Source organism: Leopardus geoffroyi, chromosome D3, assembly GCF_018350155.1.
Source record: "Leopardus geoffroyi isolate Oge1 chromosome D3, O.geoffroyi_Oge1_pat1.0, whole genome shotgun sequence".
Classification (NCBI taxonomy): domain Eukaryota; kingdom Metazoa; phylum Chordata; class Mammalia; order Carnivora; family Felidae; genus Leopardus; species Leopardus geoffroyi.
The window spans coordinates 50,200,463-50,221,305 of NC_059339.1; the positions used below are offsets into that span (position 1 = coordinate 50,200,463).

Genomic DNA, 20,843 nt, shown 5'->3' on the forward strand with positions numbered 1-20,843 from the left:
TTAGGACATTCTACTGTTAGTTTAGGTCATATTCATCTTATTCATACACTGCTTGCTTTCCTATTCTTTTGTTATAACTTCTATAATGGTCTTTGTCCGATATCTCATGTAGATCCCACAGATTACTTTGGCTGCCCTTCTCTGAAGGTTTTCTAGGTGTGTGCCTATGCCAAAAACATTGGGTGGTTTAACAATCATTTTTTTTTTTTTTGCCTTGGAACTAGAACTAAAAATGCTTTATTCCACATAGTAAGGGTTCTCAAATCTGACTGCATATTACACATAATATATTAAGTCATTTCCTACTAATGACATTCAGAGTTCAACAAATCCAACCCTTGGTAAGTATAAACAACGCTTCATGTGTATGCCATGATTACAGACATACCTGCAGAAAAATAACTAGAGAAGGACTTGTTAGGTCAAAGGGCTATATTTTTAGTGCTGACCCATATCACTCAATTCAATGGTTCTCATGGAAGCTATCTTCTCTCAAAGAAACATAAAAGTACAAAAGGAATAAAAGGAATAATTTTTATTCTTAGTAGTATCACACTCTCCCTTCCTTTAAGTCTAACCCAAAAATATAATTTACTTTTAGTGGTAAATGCAACATAGTCAATGAAAAAAAATTATTTTTAAAGGTCAAACATATAAAAAATACAGATGATTTCTAACCTACCATATATAATAAACTATTGTTAATGACCCTCAAAAATGACATTCTACCACTCAGATAATATGAAAATATTTCCATTTTAGGTTAAAAATTAAAGTCATTCCAAAATCTTTATAAAGGAATCATTTTGGGGGATATTTTTAAGCAGCCTCAAGAGTCATAGAATTGGAAAGTCCCTGAGAGATCAACTTATCCAACCAGGCCCAATATTTTACTATTGAAGAAAATGAGGTCATGAGAGTTTAAGGGAGTAAACTACATCTGGACTGGATTAGAACCCCAGGCTTTCTGCCTTTGACACTAGCTCTTGCCCTTGACGTTATGTAACAGCAGCTTATTTGCACCGAGCAAAATTATTATACTTTTGATGCCCAAATCAGCTTGGATGATACACACACACAAAGGTATTAATTAGCTATTGACTGACACTTTATGCTAAACTGTGATAAATATTGCAGCAGACACATATGTAGATAGCAATCCTCTACATACATATAGTGTGTGTTTGTCTATATATATATATGTGTGTGTATATATATGTGTATATATATGTGTGTATATATATATGTATATGTATACACACATATACATGCAATCCAAGGGCTTAGGGGCTATAAGTACAGTGGAAATTCAGACAAGGAAGTGCACTGAGTATGAAAGAGAGTAACAAGAAATAAGAACTGAGAAGCATGTGTTTATAACCTAAATTTTCCTTTCAAAAACTCTGTGATAACATAAATTGTAATCTTTAAATCCAAATCTTTTAAAAGGTCCCATTTAGCTCTGGAATTCACCTTCTTCTGAGTACTTTAAGGACATCACTTTCTCTATGGAGAAGATATGGCTCTAACTAAAACATTTATCTGTATATACCTCTTCCCTGGCATGAATAGGGTTAATCAAAACTTATCTACATTTAGTTAAATACAGGAAGACTAGCATCTGCTCAAATAAATTGAGATAATTTGCTAAAAAATTAAAAGAAAAATAAGTTTTTGGTAAGGAAAGACAGAAATGTGAGGCATAATGATGTGTTGATACAAATTACATTTCAACTTATAGTTCTTAACCCAACTTGAAAATGCTTACTTAGGTTTCTAGAAGGTATACTAATGGCAGATAGGAAATACTCAAATGACAAAATCCAAACTCCAAATCTATGTAATTTTTAAATGATTGACAAAATTCACCACAAGTCTGTGCAGTGCTTAAACTTGATTACTTTTTGTATTTGGGCCAAAGGAACAAATTTGAATAATGTTAACTTGGGCAAAACGGTAGAGTATATACATAAACATTACGTTTCTTAAATAACAGCTAGGATTTTTCTTTAAAAATCACTCTTCTAACTTACGAATATCCCTTTGAAAACAGGATGGGGATTTGAGTTCACTCAGGATTTTTTTAAGGTATTTTAAAGCAAGATTTACTGTTACTTTAAGTCTTGACATTTCCCGATTAATAACGCTAAAGCTTAATGAGGCACAACAAATTTAAGAAGTGAGAATTTTTAATGAAAAAGGAAATTAAGGACAGTTTGGTGCAATACACTGTCACCAAAATAATCTGTTCAAAGAAGACTTTAGTCTCTATATGTAAAAAATACAATCTAAAAAGAATTTCCTCTTAAAATCTCAGTCTGAACTTTTAATGAAGGTCAGAGCAGACTCCATGAAGGTATGAAAGTCACAAAGTAGAATCTGTATGTAAATTCTGAACTTGCAATTGGGGCCTAACAAATTATATATACATATACATGTATATATACATGTGTGTGTATATGTATGTGTATATATATATATACTTTTAAAATATGTCCATAAAATATTTTAGGATAAAATATCTTAGGATGCACAAATTATTATTTTCCAGATCACACCTAGTATGCTTGCAATGCGCCATCTATGAGTAATGACCACACGCTACAAGATAAGAAAAGGGCAAAGATATCTGTAACTGTAGCCACTAAGCAGAATAAACTGTGAACACCAACTATGTTAATTTTCCTTACTTTCACAAGAAGTTGTTAAAAGACACATGAAAATCAAATAAACACTGGGAATAAACATTTTTTGCGCTTAAAATGACTACTGCATCCTTGATTTTCTACATCCTAAAATAAAGTTTCTTTTTATATATTTCAGGTGTTGAAAATTAATCTCTTCAAAGTCTATACACCTAACAGGTAAAAATCACATATGGTTTATGCATCTTTTTTCATATACCCTCATCCACAATTGAGAGCAGGACCTATGTGATAAAACTAAGAATCCAGAGGATCTATAAACATTAAGGTGATGTCCTTGATGCTTCATAACCCATACAAGTGTATTTAAATTAGAACAATGTGAATGAGAAAAACAAAGCAGGTTTCTAGTCTAGTAATTACTGGGTAGGTAGTAGAAGTAAAATTGATTTTTTTTTGTCTGATGATAAATCTATTTAAGGCCTTGAAAGTCACTTGTATACTTTAAAAGGGAAGCTTCTCATAACTTTGTGATATCCCTTGATCAGTAAAATTTAATGCTCAATTTCTGCTTTTTCATTTTGAGTGTAAAGGACAATGCTAATGCCATAAGTTAAAATGAAGAATAGAGAAAAATCTTAAAGCTGAATACCACAATGTGCAAAATTGAGTAGAATCATGTAAATATAATAGGATAACTAAACTAATAATCTCTGAAAGTAAAAAAAAATGTTCAAAGTAAAACAAGAGATACTTCAGTTAACACGTAAAGGCATGAAGTTCTTTTGATTATTTAATGATTCTTTTTTGACTGGTCTGAAAAAAAATAAGATTGCTCTATATCTACCTTAGTAATCTATTCATTCACCTTCCTAAAACTCTTGTCTTCTTAGTCTGACCTAAAAGAAAAGAAAAGAAAAGAAAAGAAAAGAAAAGAAAAGACAAGACTTTTAATAGCAGATGACTGCAGAGGGGCCATTTTCACCTTGCAGATAGATCTTTGTTATTCTGGTGTGTAAAGCAGGCCATTAGCACAAAGACATTTCTAATCTCAGTTGTACAATCCACATGGTGCACTTAACCCTAAAACTCATGTTGCATAAACTGCTCTGCTTCCACTCCTAATGACCTTGCAAATCATTCAATGTTACTGCTTGACTTACACCTATGAATTAGGAGACTGCCAAATAACTTGATGACAAAGTTATACTTTCCCCTTTCCTGGGGGTTTACAAAAGTCAAGGTAACATCCTAGAAGAAACTGAGAAAGGACATACAATGGTAAAGATAAGCACTTTATTTGCCGTTTATAAATGCTATTTTTTAAATGCTTAAAAAAGAAAATGACTTACAAAATTCATACCTGACTTCAAGGCGGATGACTAAGAGGAAATGGGATTGCTCCAGCGGTACCAAATTTAGCCCCATGGTATTAATGACCAACAACTTCCCTGCACAGTATTCAATTAAAACTTACTTTCGGATCAAAAAGTTAGTAAACATGCCATCTACTGCTGGACTCACACTCTGAAAATTTATTAAAAGTTCTTTGTAAATTTGTGAGACCACTTAATGATGTTCAAAATTAGTACTTTTAAAAATAAGATTTTTTTTGATCTATGACATTTCCTGTTCAAAAAAAAAAAAAGAAGGAAAATGTCTTTTGTCCGTAGGATTCCTAAGTTTATCTCGCCTTCTCCCTAACTTCAAACAACTGAAGTATCACTTTTTTCCTTCTTCCCCTTCAGTCTAACCTCTTTAGCAAACCCCATTTGAAAAGAAGAAACAATAAATGAAGTGACAAGAGGGTTCAAGAATGAGGAGTGTGCACTCCAAGAATAAAGGGCGGTTTTATAACAGGAGATACTTTTGTTAGCAAGTGACTGACGGGTCTCCTCCCCCAGTTAAAAGAAATTCCATCCACTTCCCAAAACTGCAGAGGCCAAAAACAACTAGTCTAATAGTTCTAAAACCCCAGAGTCCGGAGAGAGCCGAGGAGGGCGGACTGGCGAGTGGGGGAAGGGGAGAAAGACCAGCAGGAGACGAAAGAACAAAAGGAGAAACCCAAGAAAGGAGAAAGGAAAGACGGGACCCGGGCGTCCAAGAAGCCAGAGAAAAGAGAGCGAGCCAGAAAGCTGGAAAGCACAACCTGGGGGAGGAAAGCGCAGAGCAGGGCAGGGCGCGCCGCTCCACGGCGCACCATGGACAGGGCTCCAGCGGCCTCTGCCCACACCCCTCTAGGGGGCGGCGGGAGAAAGCGTGAGAGACCGCGGGCGCCGACCTCGTCCCGCCCCCGGCGCCCGCAGTCCCCCCGCGGCCGGAGCGCGTCAGGCCCCGACCCATGAAGACCACGGAGGGGGGCGATCGGCACCATCTGTCCCTGCCCGGGCCGCCCCCGGCGCCACGGCACTTCCGAGCCGCACCCGGACTTTTCAGAGCGGCCACCCGCTGGCCACCCCAGCCACAAGGGTGCGCTGCCCGGCCCCCCCCCCCCCCCGCCCTGGTGTATTTCCCGAGGGACCCTGACCTGCATTCAGTGTGGACACGCCCCTCTCCTGCAGCAGCTTTGGAACCCATAGCGTGCGGGTGCATGTTCGGTACCCCCGCCCTGCCCCCGCTCCCGGCGGGGGTCGCAGCTGAGGCGCGCGGCGTAGCTTCCCGGGACCCGGTCGGCGGACGGGAGGGGCCTCGGGGTATCCCCCCGCCGGACGCCGCGGGAAAGTTGGGCGGTCGGCCGGGCTGGAGACCGATGGCGCGGAGTGGCAAAAAAGCCTGCGACCTGCCTGAAGCAGGTGCTTTCTGCCGCGGAGGAGCCTCCTAGTACTGATTCCATGAAGAGGCTGTCTGGCGCTCTCCCGAAAGCGTGAAAAGTGCAGAGGCTCCTCGCTAAGGCGTCCCCGTGGACGCACGCAGGGCAGAGACAGCGTACACAGGGAGAGGAATAATAGCCGAGTAACGGAACTTCTCCCCGCCCGCCGGGATAAGGGGCGTGCGGGGCCAGGGGCTGAGTGCGGAGGCCCCGGCCCGTATAGACTCTTCGGGGCAACGGGATGAGGTTTTCTTGCCAGGTGGGACCGACAAAGAACACAGTGAGGGCAAGAAAACAAGAACAGAAGGCAACTCTGGGCTGAGGTAAAGACAATAGGACAGTGGAGCCCTCGGGCACCGGGAGGCGCGCGGGTGCCAGGGCGGGGTGGGGTGGAGGCACGTCCCGTAACTAAGACACGAGAGTGAGAATTCCTACTGCAAACTCGCGACCCATCCCTGCAAAAATAAACAAAAAAATTGGAGCAAAGTGCAAAGCGAGGGGCGAGAAGCGTAGAAAACTGGAAAACCTGGGAGCTATCCTGCCTCATCCTTCTGCTGCCTGGAGACACCCCCTGCAAGCTCGCCCGGCCAGGAGTGAAGAGCAGAGGGGGCCCGCGATCTGTTCCTTCGGGACCTGCCAGGAATGGCGCGGGAGACCAGCCGGCCCGGCCAGCCCTGCCCCTGAGTCCGGCCGAGCCTCGTGCCTGCGCAGCTCCCGACCGCGCGGTGCGGCACCTCCCTTCCCGGGTGCGCAGCCTGGCCCCGCAGCGGCGCGGGGAACAAAGGGACCCGGCGCCGCCCGCCCCACCCCGCCCGCGGCCCGGCCCGCGGAGACCGCCGCGTACCTGAAGCAGGGCCGCCAGCAGCGGCAGCAGGGTCCGCGGCGCTCCCACTATCCGGCACATGGAGGCGGAGAGGGGCCGAGCGAGGAGCCGGAGGCGGCGGCGGCGGCGGCAGCAGCGGCAGCACCAACAGCGGCGCGGAGAGACGGCTCCAGGCAGTTTCCACCCCCTTCCCTTCCCCTCCCCACCCCACCCCCTTCACCGCTGCTCTCCTCTCCCCGCCAATGGAGAGCGAGCTGATGACAAATAGCGGGCCGCGGAGTCCGCGGGACTCGCACCAGGAGTAATAAAACAGACCGAGAGATCAAGAAGCTGGGGAGGGGGCGGGGGAGGAGGCGGGCGTGCGTGTGAGGGTGTGAGAAAGGGAGAAAGAGAGAGAAAGAGTGTGTGCGTGTGTGTGTAGGCGGCCGCGGTGGCAGCGCAGGCGGCTAGGCTCCGGCCCTAAGCGCAGCGGAAGCCGGGAGGGATGCAGGCGGCGGGGACCTTGGCCGGTGTAGGATGCGGCGGTGGAAGTGGAGCGGCTGGCGCTCCCCAGGAGCTCCGCAACGCGAGGTTTCGGGCTCGTGGCTTTGCTTCCTCTGGGTCCCCTCTCCAGGGCCGCTCTGCAAGACGAAGATGCCGAGGAGAGCGCCGCGGGGAGGGCGCTTCGGGCCGTGCGCGCAGCGCCCACAAAGGGCAGCAGTCCCGCCGCCCGGAGCCTCTGCTGCGTGGGGGCTGAGGGCCGCTTCCCGGCCCCCTTTCCGGCCCCCCGGAGAGTTGGAGACTGTTCTCTGGCCTCGGCCGCGCGGGGGTGAGGTCGGGGGTCGGCGCGGCCGCTACTGCCCCGGCTCCGTCCGGCGCAGCTGCCGCCGCGGCCGCCCCTGGTGCCTGCGCGCCAGCACCCGCCTGCCGGTCCTTGCCCGGCGCCGCTCACTCGCGCGCGCCGCCCCACCCCCCGCCGCCGCCGCCGCCGCCGCCGCCGCCCGCGCACCCTGCTCGGCCTCAGCGAGCGCGACCGACGCGAGTCGCAGCCGCCACCGCCGCTCTCCCCGCGCTCGCCGCACGCGCTGCCAGGCTGCGCGGCCCTCTCTCTTCTCTTCTCCTCTCCTCTCCCCGCCCGCTGCCGCCGCCACCGCCGCCGCCCTCGCCCCCGCCTCCCTCCTCCGCCGAGCTTCCCCGCCCGCGTCGTGGCCAATCGGAGGCCACCGAGCTGCGGCTGTAGCCGGCCAGATCCACAGCAGCCGTCCGCCCCCGCCCCGCCGAAGCACCCCGTTTTTGCTGCAGCCCGCGGGGGGTCGCCGGAGGGAAGTCTGGGGTGCGTGGAACACCGCCCTGGCAGGTGGAGGGGCTGCGGGAAATAAAAGAACTTGCACAGGAACTTGATGGTTGGCAGGTTCATCGTTGGACCGCGATGAGGAATTAGAGATTAGGAAGGGAGGGGGAATGCCTCCGAGGTAGCCGAACGCACGCTTCTCTTTCTGTTTTGTCATTCTTTCGAGATAGATGATTTTTCAGGGTAGGGACAGACATAGCAAACTAGCAACGCAGGCAGAGCCCACCCTGGCCATTGTTGTCTGAGGTGCTTGCCACGAGCCACCTGCGGGCCGGGGAGGGCGGAGGCCGCAGTTTCTCTTCGGCGCTAGTACTTCTCCCACCTTTGCAGATGTACAGGAATAGCCCAAGTTTGTGTGCTGTTTCGTTTTCTTTTGTTCCCTCTGGGAATTTGAGAGTGAGCGTTATTTTATTTGAAGTCTCCCGTTTTATATTTCTACTCGTTAGTGGTACTGTTCACAATTTTTAACAAACAGTTTTCAGGGAGTTTGACTTCCTTGCTTACACCACCTTCCAACATCATCAACAAAGAAAACCAGAAGAAATAGAAAGAAAGGGGTAAACAATCTAAAAGCCAGAACTGTCTGTGAAAATAGGATTATCTAAAAGAAAAAATGACATTACAGGGTTCGCACCCAGAAAAGGAGTTTTGCTTCCTCTCTGTAAGGCATGAACTTGGAGTGGGACACAAAAAGTGAGAGACTTTACAAGTTTGGGTCACAAATATTTGTGAAATGGAGGGAGGGGTGAGGAGTAACTGATTTGGGCAAGATAATACATTTTTTCCAGAACTTTTTTTTTTTTTTTTTAAGTATTACAGGTAAATAAAAATACCGGTTTTATCTGAGCGTTCCCATACTCTGGAGGTCGTCGAACTTCGTTGCAGTTAATGAACATTATTCCTCTGCTTTGGGTAACTGAAGTATTAACATTATTTGAATTTGAGTTTCAGGATACTGATCATTTAAGAACTTGATGATGAATCTCTAAAAATCAAGTACTAATTTCTTTGACATGAGTGATGCAGCTTTTAATAATGTACAATTGCTGGCTAGGCTTTTAAATTTTTAATATTCATAGGGAAGCTTATTCAATTTTAATTAAAACATAATATTGTAGGCCATTTTTAAAATGGATCTCAAAAAAATTTCCTGGATTTTCCTCTCAAAAGAATAAGGAAGGTCATGTTAATTCAATTTAAAGATGAAAGGTGAGGCTTGTTCTTTCTCTCTCTCTTCTTTGCTAAATATTATTGTCACACCATTGCTAATCGGCCTAAAAGTTCTCCTTGCAATAGGATATTTATAAGTTCCAATTTCAAGGAACTGTACATAATAGTAAAACATTCAGTAGCAATATGGATATACTGTTTGTTGTATTACCAAGTGGCATTTATAGAACCTGTCTTCATGCTTAAGAATTAAGCTTTGATCCTGGACATGAGACCTTAGTTTACATCCAGCCCACTCCCAGCAGTAGCCATTGATGTTTATTGCTGTTCTGATTACTTTAAACTTAGAACAGATTTCAGCCTGAATAACTCTATTGCTTGTTAGTATTATTTGCTAGAAGCTTTAAACATCATGCCCTTATAAATTAAACTCTTACTATGACTTCAAAATCTGCTTTGGAATGCCTGTCAGCTAACTAATTCTCTGATTCCAATAGTTTTTTGATCATACAGATAAGAACTTGCAGCATTTTTTAAAAATTTGGTCCAACTTGCATGGCTCTCCTTTTTCAATGGTTGTGAATTGCTTTGGAATCTTGTCTGAGATTAACTTGATCACATGGTCAGCCACATCTTGCTAATCAGCCTTTTATCACAAGAAGGAATAGCCTAGTCTAAAATCATGTTATTGGAGACTTTGTGCATCCATTTGATGTTCATAAAATTAGATCTAGTGTTGACTTTGGCACGCAACACATCCTTGCCTCCATTGTACCATAGTTAAGATAATCTAATGGGGCCATTCATTTCACTAGGCAAATGGTGACCGAACTCTTAAGATTTTCAGCCTCTGATCACAGCACTGTCAGTCAGAAACTAACTTTCCATCAGCCTAAAGAACTCCAGGGCTGCAGGGGGCTTGGCAGTGACCCAGGGAAACAGCCAAGTGGTGGGGAAAAAGGGAGAAGACAAGAAAATAACAAAAATTAAGTCTGAGTTCATACATTAAAAATCAGTCTAATCCCTTGATTTCTGGCCCATGGGCTGCTGCTGATTTACTACAAGAAGTCTGCAAATAAATATGTGCACCAAGCATCATGGACAGACTGAATAAACCATGTGTCCTGCATCCATAGCCAGTCTTCATAGATGATAGATAGATAGATAGATAGATAGATAGATAGATAGATAGATAGATATCATGATGATTCAGTTTTAAAATTTTATTTCAAAGTAAATTGTAACAATTTTTTGTTCTGGTATATTTTCTCAAACTGGAGATGCTAAACCTATAAATACATCATGCCAGTGTTTTCGTATAAAAGGGTCCTCACTTTGGAAACAAACCACAAATAGTAGTAGTCTGCCTGCAGCCCCCCACGTACAGCCTCTCTTCCCAAATGCCCAAACACTTGTCTTTACCCTGCAAAGGTCCTTCCCAGATACTGAATGAAGGCACTCCTTCACTTTTCCTCCTTCTCTCAACCTCCTTTGCAAGCTAGGATTGACCCTTATCCCTTAGGAAATGTCCTGCACGTTGCAAGTTTCTCCCCAATTAGCTTTAGTATATTAAAGCTGACCTTGCCTGGGTAATACCCATTTTATAGAGTTATGGAATGTTTTAATTAAAGTTAAAGACGATCTATGCAACCCCCTTATTTTCTAGGAACACTGAAGCTTAAAGAGGTTCACAAGGCTACCCACTGGCAAGTAGGGAACCCCAATGAGACACAAGTTCTCTTACTCCCTGTCCTATGTAAGCTCTTTACATTAATCTCAACAGTCCCTTTTAACTTTAGAAAAATCAATGATATGAGAGGAAGGTTTAACAAAAACAAGAAAAAGAAAATTTAATGAGGCTGGGGATTTGTCCTTCATTTCTCTTAGATATTTTGTTCTTTGCAGTGTATGTAACATGGGGCACATAACTGCTTTTCTCTCTGCGGGTCTCAGTTCTCCGGTGCCTTTTTCAGTGTGATCATCTCACCATATTTAGTGTGATTCTGGCGTTTCAAGATTCATATCTTTCATACAACCTGGCTGCTGAGTACAAGCTGGCTGTTCATTTGGCACTCTACCAGGGAAGTCGCGATCTGTCCCAATACTAGAAGAAAAACCCGGCTTTATTTTTTTTAACCTACTCTTATTTGGGGGATATTATTTACCTTTCTTTCCTTTATTTAAAATTTTAATTTTTTATTTTTTTTTTCTTTTCTTTTTTAGGTTTTTGGGGTTTTTGTGCTTTTAGTATTTGAAAATCAAACTCATTGTTTCCATGGAAAATATAACCAAGTAACTTGAAGCACTTATGGTCAAGTAAGTGAATAAGGGAGTGATAAATTTCCATGACCAGGGAAGCAATTCACAAGCAGCCTTTATATTACAAGGAGCACCCCTTCATCCCCCAGAAGAATCCCTTCTGGAAGGTAAAAGGGCATAATAAACAGATTATGATTTTGAATTCAGGGGGACCTAGCTCTATGAACTTGGTTGAGTTTCTCAACATTTCTAAGGGTCTTTTTCATGATCTCTAAAATGTGGATAATATATCAGTATTTCTTAAGAAAGCCTGATATGAACACAGTAGAACATAGTAAGGCATTGGCATTTTATGTATGTGTGTATTACATAGCCTTATTTCCAGTGAGGATTTGGAATGGAGTTACTCAGTGAATGTTCCTCTCACCTCCTGCAGTACCGTTTGCAATGAAAACAAACAAATAAGGCTTTTGGGGAGGCTCAGATTTTACAAAGCAACACAAAATCTCTAATGTAGATAATAATGGCTGAATAAATATTCTACAGACTGACAAAAGTAATAAATATTTGGTGGCTTTAAAAGGTGCATAAAAACATTAAGAATATTAAAGTATTAGTAGGAAACTATCTTAAATATTAATGTATTGATTTTATATAGGAAAACAAACTCATTTTTGAATTGTCTCATCAATTGATAATAGCAAGACCGGGACTAAAATTTACTTTGCTTAGAACCTTTCTCCAGAGAACCTGATTTGTCATTTCTCGAACCACTTTCTGTGTGTTCCCAGAGTCAAGATTTCACAGTTGATTTCAGAGCCCTGCTTGAACATCAGCTGTATTTGAGAAAATATAATTTGCATGACATTCAAGAAATCCACCTTCTGCTTGGGAAGCATAGGTAGTTATGGGATAACAGCAGCACTTGGGATTACTTCAGAATCAGAAGGCCTATTTCTCAAGATAAACGTTTCTGCAGAAAATAAAACAAATCATGCTGAAGACTTTGGTAACATTGGTTGTGCCAAACCTTTGCCCTTGTGTCCTTTTAAAAGCAAAGATCTGCCTTCTGGAAGGTTCCAAAATATAACTGTCAGGGTTTAGAGGATACTAAAACATATTTAGTATCTGAACTTATATTGACTCTGTGCCCTTTCCTCCAGTGAAATTCAAGGCAGTTGATAAAGTATTTTTTGGACTCAGGAGATGATTGTTTTCTTCCCAGATCTATGGCTGGCTGGATAATCTTAAACATGCCACTTAATGTCTTTACATATTTTCTTACCTATACAACCTAAATAGTTCCACTTTCCTCACAAAATGCTGAGTGGTCTAAGAAAATAATGTCAGTAAAGCCTATTTAGTTCTTTAGAGAGAAGTTTTAGATAAATATATGGTACTCTTTAAGGCTGTGGATTCAGCTCTCACAAGAGGAATGATTATTTGGTACCTAAAGTTAAGTCACATTTTTTTTTAATGTTTGTTTATTTTTGAGAGAGAGACAGAGCATGAGCGGGGGAGGGGCAGAGAAGGAGACACAGAATCACACAAGCTGTGAGATCATGACCTGAGCTGAAGTCAAGCCACTTAACCAACTGAGCCACCCAGGTGCCCCAAGTTAAGTCACATTTTAATGATGTGGCACAACCAACAAGCTGCCTTGTGCTTATTAAATCATTCTCCTTTTTTCCCCTGGACTCACCCACAAGTTTAAAAAATAATATATTTATCTGCCTATTACAAAGCCCAACACATGCTCATCCATAGATATTTGAGAAAATTATATTCAGTTAAACACACCATAATCATTCATAGAGGATTTCTTATATTACAATACAATCTGGGAAGATACAGTCCAAGTTATCCATTTAAACAGTGAACGTAAAAAATCAACAATAGTCCCATTTATTACAGAATTTACACTGTATGTCACTGTGATTCATCCTTTCCATAGCTCAAAAGAGCTGAGTGATTATCATAAATAAGCATTTTCTTTCTGGGAGGTCTATTATTTTGAATCATCCTTGAGAAGCTTTTTAGAAAATCTATTTGTGGGAGATGGGAATATTCTCACTTCTAAAGTAGCTGGCCAGCCAATAATAAACATGTATTTGTGTTATCCAAGCCATATGAAATTTCAAACCCTTTGAAGCCTACTAGAACCTGAAATGACTTCAGGCGAAGGAAGAATTCTTCAAGGATTCTGGTCCTCAGGACTATGAGGAAAGGGGTGAGCAGCTGGCAGGAACAAATGAGCACAGCTGGACATCAGAAGAAGGAAAGAACCAAAGCATCTGAAGTTTGTGCTCTGTCATGAGAGAAGGGGCTTATGATGTAGACAGAATGTTAACTATGGCTAAACTACAGGCTAGGGGCAATATCTTAATCCTAGTAATTGATCAATAAATGTTCAGTTTTCGAAGTGAGTCATACCAAAAAAAGAAAAGAGAGAGAGAGAGAGAGAGAACATGGAATTTGGACAAGAGTGTGGGATAGCCTTGTAGCATCCAAAACTGACAGGAAGGTCCACATAACAGGACAACTGATAAGTGACAATCATCCAGGGCGGTTCAGAATTCTCTCCCAGAATTTGCACATCTCTAGGTAAGGCCATGTCATCATCAGCAGTAAGAAAGTGTCACTCTGAGATGCTTGCTGGTGGGGATGTGTGCTGCTATTCCCAGTTCTCAAATTGTTACATCAAGAAATATTAAAAACCTATTATACTTCAAAAATTCTCCCTCTTGAGTTGTTTTTATAAAGTTGGAAATTATGTAAAATGGCTTTTGGTAGTTATAATTACCAAAAAGGCTATAGCCTTTTTTTTTAATTCAAAATAAACCCTATCCATATGTTAGTGAGATAGTATAAGAAGATATAAGTTAGCTTCTTTAATTTTTTTTATTTTCTGGATGTAGAACCTCACAGATGGATCCTTAATTTTCTTATCTCTCTTGTTTTTCTCTGTTCCCTGCCCCCTTCATTCTCTCTCTTTTATATACATTTTCTGGCAGATTTCTTTAGCTTTTCTTCCAGACTTTCTGTTGAATATTTGGTCATATTTTTGATTTCCAAGAGTTTTTGTTTGTTCTCTGATAGTTTCTTTTATAGAAACTTGCTCTTGTTTCATAAATGTAAGAGCTTCTCTTATCTTTCCATACTACTTTAAAAGTTTTCTTCCATTTCCTGAATTATCTCAGTTTACTCTCTGTTGCTTTTCTTGCAGTGTTTATTTTTGTCTCTGTCTTTCATGTCAGAGGCTTTCTTGGGGAAGTGGATTATGTTCAGTGTGCAGAATTTCACTCGATCCTCCCAGTTTTCCTTAAGCCATCCTACCCGGCCTGCACTTTGCTTCGGTGATGGGTTCACAGACTGTTTCTAAGATGTCAAGAACCTTCTTAGAACCAAAGTCTCCTAACCACTGTCTTCTCACACTCTGATGAAATAGGAGTCATTACCCCTCCACTTACAGTACATGCCTATGCCGGTATGGGTCCTGGAACTAGTTTCTGCCCTGGAGAAGTATTTAAAGGGACTCCCCAGCTGAGACAGGCTCAAGCCACACTGCACTCTGCTGGTGGCTTGACCTTATTTTTCTCTTTCTAGATTTATCTGTGACTTATTCCTTGACAGAGGTAGGAAGGAGCCCTAGGTGATTATCTGGAGGCTGGATGCCTGCTGATACTTTTTCCCTGACTGATATATACACATCAGTCCCCAAGTTATCCATGGAAGCAGTTTAGGATACCATTGTGATCTAGCCTTTACTGAAGTTCATGAAGAACCCCCACCACCACCACTCCCCACTGCCCTGTTTTTCTCCATGTTCTGGGAGAAATAGTCTTTCCTTCACATATTACCTAGTCCCACTTCACTGTTTTAACACCTATAGTTTGCAGCTTAAAACAAACAAACAACAAACAAAACCCTTCTAAATCCTCTATCCTCAACATAATATAAATAATAGTTATGAAAACCATTCTTAAGTTTGTCCCACGTCCTGTTGAAGCAATCCACAGGTGTGTATTCATCCTCATGTGTTCACTTGTGTTTGCACTAGCTAAAACAATCCAGAATGCAGTACTTATCCATATAATATGGATGGAATAGTATTTCAAATAGACTAATGAAATATAAATTTACAATATTGGTAATCCAAACCTCAAATCTGGAGTAGTTGAGAAAAACAGACTTCAGTAACTAAGGGATCTGCCACGATGATTTCAACCTTTTTTTTGGATGCTGTTGTCACACAGTATGTGTGTACTAAAATGTCCTAGAAAAAGCATCATTTTTTGGAATGAAAAGAGCATCCTATAAATGTATGTGAATCAATATGTGCCCTTGCCCCAAATATTGTGACAAGTTCCTAGTGGGGAAGCCCATCACTAGTATCCTCCCTAACGTTCCTGCTGTTGAGAATCATTGATTGAATATTTAATTCCTCTTGCCTTTCCCTTAGTGTGAACCTTCTATTATTCATCTGAAGTCTAATGAGGTTGAATTTCATAACCTTATTGTTCAACAATGTGCCACCACTTCACCTTATAGTGACTTATAAAGATTTTATACACATGATGATTTCAAGCTTGGAGTTAAAAGGGATATATTTACATCCATTAAACAGCTGTGTAGAAATTGTTCACCATTTCATCAGAAGTTATATTTCCAGAGAATCAGTTCTAAAAAATGTATTTCTTCTGCTTAGAATGTCCAGTGTATCTTCTAGTAAAATTGGGTAGCTTACCACTCACTAGTAGCAACATAGAAGAGGAAAAAGCCTATTTTTAATTATTAAGAAAATACTTTCTCTTCAAAAAAAAATTAGGGACTTTTAAAAAGCTTGTGTCCAAATTGGATCACTTATCTGAGAGTGAAACAAAATATAACACAGATCCTGCAAATCTTTTTCTTTTACTCTTAGCTCTACAGAGGACAGGAAGACGTCAGAGCTGCTCTGCACAGACTCCAGAATTTGTAGGAAAAGAAACGAAGGGGTGGTGACAGGCTGGCAGCGGGGGAGAACCATGGTGAGCAGGAACACGGACACTTGAAGCCTCCAGTGAGAGTTTCAAACTCAACATGCCTGGCAAAAGTTAGCAATGAATAGATGATGAATTGAGATAGCTCCTGCCTGAAGGAAAGCAACCTGCTTAGATCTGAATAAGCAGGAAATTCTTCAGTTTGTTCAGCAGAACCTAGAAAAGATAACCCTAGAATCTGGCTAAAATCCTAAAGGCATTCCATGTAGTACACGTTTTTTGGTTTGTTTGTTTTGTTTTTAAGAAGCACAAAATCAGGGTCTCCTGGGTGGCTCAGCTGAAGCTGACTTCTGCACAGGTCATGATCTCATGGTTTGCGAGTTCGAGCCCCACATCAGGCTCTGCGCTGACAGCATGGAGCCTGCTTGGGATTCTCTGTCTCCCTCTCTCTCTCTGCCCCTTCCCCATCTGTGCGTGCTCTCTCCCTCAAAGTAAATAAACTAAAACAACAACAACAACAACAACAACAACAACCCAAAAAGAATCACAAAATCAACCTAGAACAACAACCCAAAAAGAATCACAAAATCAACCTAGTTGCTTGCATGTTGTACACCATTAAGAAATCACTTTGCATTCCTCTTTAAGTCCTAAAGTTTAAATTGCTGTTGGCATCTCCTATAATCAATATGGCAAAATCGGATTATTACCAAAATTAAAGTAAAAAAACAATTGCTATTTATAGTTTTCCAAAGTTAACATTAAAAAGAAAAAAAAAACCTGCATTAAAAAAAGTCTTCACTGGGGCGCCTGGGTGGCGCAGTCGGTTAAGCGTCCGACTTCAGCCAGGTCACGATCTCGCAGCCCGTGAGTTCGAGCCCCGCGTCAGGCTCTGGGCTGATGGCTCAGAGCCTGGAGCCTGTTTCCAATTCTGTGTCTCCCTCTCTCTCTGCCCCTCCCCCGTTCATGCTCTGTCTCTCTCTGTCCCAAAAATAAATAAACGTTGAAAAAAAAAAAAAAGTCTTCACTAACAGCAAAAAACTCATGTGTGGTCCTCCAAAATGTTGCATTTATTTTAAACAACCAATATCATAATTACTAGTTTTTCCGGAAATCAAATTCTTAAAATCTTTATGCTATTTTTCAAATATAAAAATAAATGTTTTGTATCTTTAGTTACCAGTTTCCCAATTCCTGTTTTCATTTAAAAATATTTGCTATTGACCACAGTTTTCTTCCCTAAACATTTTTCTTTGTCCTCCTTTGAGTCAAATTCATAGCAAATATACTTTCTTAGCTCTGTGTGACTGATGCTATTTTTAAAAATCTGTATATATCTGAGTCAGCTTATAATATCTTAAAAACAAAACAGTGAATAAAAAAGGCAGTAAGGAGGGAGTAGGTGGAGAGGAAAGAACAAAAAGATACTTAGTTATTCGCACTGCTGACTTTTTCTGTGCTTTCTTTAAAAGTCTAATCCTCAAACGGGTGTAGTGTGGCCAGGCTCTGTGAGCCAGCCATTAGGAGGTGCTCATAGTTTAGAACAAATTCTTCAGACCTTTAAGGCTACTTGTCATCTCATTTTTGTGCTTTTTTGCCAAATTTATCTTTAATTTTGGAAATTTTATTTCGCTCGAACTTACCACTTGTAAAAATTGTCAAGCTGACAGGTCTGGAAACCAAGGTCATCCAATTAGGCCAAAACACAAAATGCTTCTATGGCATCTATCACCACAAAACACCAATAGGCCCTTAGACAAACACATCAGATTAAAGGAAAAACATGTATTTGAGAAGGAACAACTTTCCAGCTACTTTACCTTCAGACAGATAAAGCTGATGATAATTGGTGTAGAGCAGTGGTCTTCAGGAAGTTTTCCCAAAGGCAGCATCTAATTTTGTAAAATAGAAGGGTACGTTTGTATCCTGAATATGCCTCCAGGGTAGAGTCTACTCTCATAAAGCAGGTTCACAGCTGTTTATTATGGACACTATTCAGACTGTGAACTATCCATTCTGTTTCCACCATTATTGCTTTTTATTTACTATATCAGACCCACACTGACTGGCTCCTTGACAAGTGTTCAGCAAAGATATGAACATGCGTGGCACAATACAGAGTCAGAGACAAGCAAGGCCCCTGGAATCCTTGGTAGGCTTCCTTTGCCAATGAGTCACTGTTTGGAGGAGAGAGAAAAGGATTTTAGGCTGGTTGTTTGTAATAGAAGTTATTGTTAAAGGGTTATAGCTATCTGTACAAGTACCAAAGCTTTTAGAACACTGTGCAAGCATTACTCAAATGATTTTAGGATGGCTTCAATAATCTCTTATCAGTTATCAAGTTCAGTGTGACAATAAAACATTGACACTGAAACATTATGTTTTCAAATTTTTGTATTAAAATCAACCAACACAGAACATTTAAAAAAATCATACAACTAATAAAATAGAGAACCAATTAAAAAAATATTATTACTTGGAGTTAACTCCTGATGAACAGGCATATTTATTTTACTTTCCTATTTTTGGTACCCAACTCACAGTAAATCTTATGCGCCTGTGGTTTTTTTTTTTGTTTGTTTGTTTGTTTTCTTTTTTGTTTATTGGTTTTTTGTTTTTTTGCTTTTTTTGAGTTTTTTAGTCTGCACTGCGTAGTGTGGATCATGACACCTACTGGCAGCATAGAATTTTGCACCCTAGTTCCATAAGACACTGAAGCCCCTGTTACTTAAGACGGGTAAGGATATTTCAAATCTATGCTTGTGTTATGAGTCAATAATAAACTCTACCGGAAAAATTGTATCTTGGAGTATGACTTTTGGTTTGGATAGGCTACATTATGCTGTGCTAACAAACATGGCCTAAAACTCAGGGGCTTAAATTAACACAGATTTAATTCTTGCACATACTGCATGTCTGTTACAAGTTATTAGTGATGAAAAGTGTGAAATGAAGGTTGAAAGTCAATTCCATCTCCAGCTGCACTGTTACCTACCAGCCTAGCGTTCCCAGGAGAGTCACTCATTGATTCGAGGTATCTTTTTTTGTCTGTTGAGCAGGGTCTTTCCATGTCTGTGTCAGTTCTGTGCTACTTTAATTGTTACAGCTTTATAAATATATTTTTTAAGCTTATTTATTTAGTTTGAGAGAAAGAGAGAGCAAGAGCAAGTAAGCAGGGGAGAGGCAGAGAGAGAGGGAGAGAGAGAATCCCAAACAGGCTCCGCACCCTCAGCACAGAGCCCCATGTGGGCTCACAAACTGTGAGATCATAACCCAAGCTGAAACCAAGGGTTAGGCGCTTAACCAACTGAGCCACCCAGGTGCCCCAACTGTTACAGTTTTATAATAAGCTTCCTATATGGGAAGACTTATCTCTTCCTCTAATTGTTGTTTTAAAAAATTCTGTGTTTTTCTTACTTGATTATTCTTCTGGGAGAAGTTTACAATATTTGTTGTTAAATTACCTTGAATTACAGTTGTTTTTTGTTTGGATGGCATTAAATTATGCATTAATTTGGTAATAACTGTAAAATATTTAGTCTTCCATATATGTCCTTTATATATCTCAAAAATATTTGTAATATTATTCATATGTTAAATGCATTTTATTAAAATAGGTCCTTGCCATCCTATTTTTGTTACAACAGTAAATAAAATTTATTTACACAATTTTATTTCCACATTTGCTATTACCTGCATATAAGCATGCTATTGATTTTGTATTTTTCTCTTATAATAAATAATTGTATAAAATTTTCATATGATGTCATTTTGCATTTATTTAAATGTCTTGCATTTATAGCTCTTAGCTTTGTGTCATGTGTTCCAGCACAGAACAAAGAAAGCATTCTAAAAAGGACATCATTATTATTTTTTTCCACATTTAATAGCAGTCTTCTTTGGGTTTAACCATATGAAGTGTATTATGGTGACTATTTTTTAATAATACCATTGGTGTTTTCAAGAATTGTGAGACTGTTGAATATGTTTAGTGCCTTGTTCAAAAATTATGATTGTTTTTATTTTTAAAAATATTTTTAGTTTATTTATTTATTTTGAGAGAGACAGAGAGAGTGGGGGAGGGGCAGAGAGAGAGAGAGAGAGAGAGAGAGAAATCCCAAGCAGGCTCTGAGTTGCCAGTACAGAGCCTGATGGGGGAACTCGAACTCACAAAATCATGAGGTCATGACCTGAGCCAAAACCAAGAGTCAGATGCTCACCCAGATGCTCATGATTTTGTTTTTCTTGACTTAATGCTTTAATGTATTATAACAATAAATTATGTAATATTGATCCTTTTTCCACTCCTGAAGTAAATCCTACTTGATGATCTTTTTCTTATGAAGTGTTAAGTTCTACATTTTATTTGTGATTTTTAAAAGTCATATTTATTTGGAGATATGTTGACTTTTTTCTTCTATTGGTATCATTGGCAGAATCTGGTATTTTATTTATTTCTAAAAGTATTGTCATATTGTGTTTATTGCATAATTTTATTTAATATTTGCTAATAATGTTAGTGGACATTTGCTGTTATTCTATTTTTCTCTATTTATTTTCTTTTCAATTAATTTTATGCCCTAATTCTTGCCTTATTTTAAAATGATCTTATTTTCTTCTTCTAAAATTTAGTTTATTTGCATTCTTCACAATGGACAGAGAATACTGATACATATGAATTCACTTTTGAATACCACTTTTAACATTTTTATTACTTTTTACCTCTTCCTTGGTTCAATAGTTTTTTAAGAAAGTATGTTTTCATTTCTAAGGGGTTGAACCTTGTTTTCAGTACAGAAAAATTTATATTTTTTATTCCACTGTT

At 40.6% G+C, this 20,843-nt stretch overlaps 2 protein-coding genes across 4 annotated transcripts in view; one reads left to right on the top strand and one right to left on the bottom strand.

Moving 5' to 3' along the window:
• The window catches only part of CDH2 (cadherin 2), a 216,087-nt gene extending 208,873 nt beyond the window's left edge, over positions 1-7,214 (bottom strand). Inside the window, exon 1 of the mRNA XM_045458563.1 lies at positions 6,299-7,214. Within this exon, the coding sequence (XP_045314519.1) occupies positions 6,299-6,358 (60 nt within the window). The 5' untranslated portion in view covers positions 6,359-7,214. The remainder of the gene's footprint in view (positions 1-6,298) is intronic.
• Positions 6,794-16,277, top strand: LOC123588174 (sterile alpha motif domain-containing protein 1-like). 3 transcript variants are annotated; one of them, XR_006707739.1, is made up of 3 exons: positions 6,794-8,519; positions 11,001-11,069; positions 15,961-16,277. XR_006707739.1 is itself a non-coding variant. In XM_045458564.1 (3 exons), the coding sequence occupies exons 1-2, from the start codon at positions 6,794-6,796 to the stop codon at positions 11,030-11,032; spliced, it is 828 nt and encodes a 275-aa protein (XP_045314520.1). In that variant the 3' UTR covers positions 11,033-11,069; positions 15,961-16,277. The 3 variants fall into 3 exon arrangements, 2 of the variants coding, with proteins under 2 accessions (XP_045314520.1, XP_045314522.1); XM_045458564.1 differs by having other exon boundaries at positions 6,794-7,589; XM_045458566.1 differs by lacking the exon at positions 15,961-16,277 and adding an exon at positions 11,828-12,241 and having other exon boundaries at positions 6,794-7,589.
• The last annotated feature ends 4,566 nt before the right edge of the window (positions 16,278-20,843 follow it).

What these genes read in the sequence shown, in the direction of transcription:
- LOC123588174 (XM_045458564.1), top strand. Translation starts at nt 6,794, where the DNA reads ATGCGGCGGTGGAAGTGGAGCGGCTGGCGCTCCCCAGGAGCTCCGCAA. An exon ending in TCGCCGGAGGGAAGTCTGGG is followed by an intron (nt 7,590 to 11,000) that starts GTGCGTGGAACA and finishes TTTCTTTTTTAG; the next exon opens with GTTTTTGGGGTTTTTGTGCT.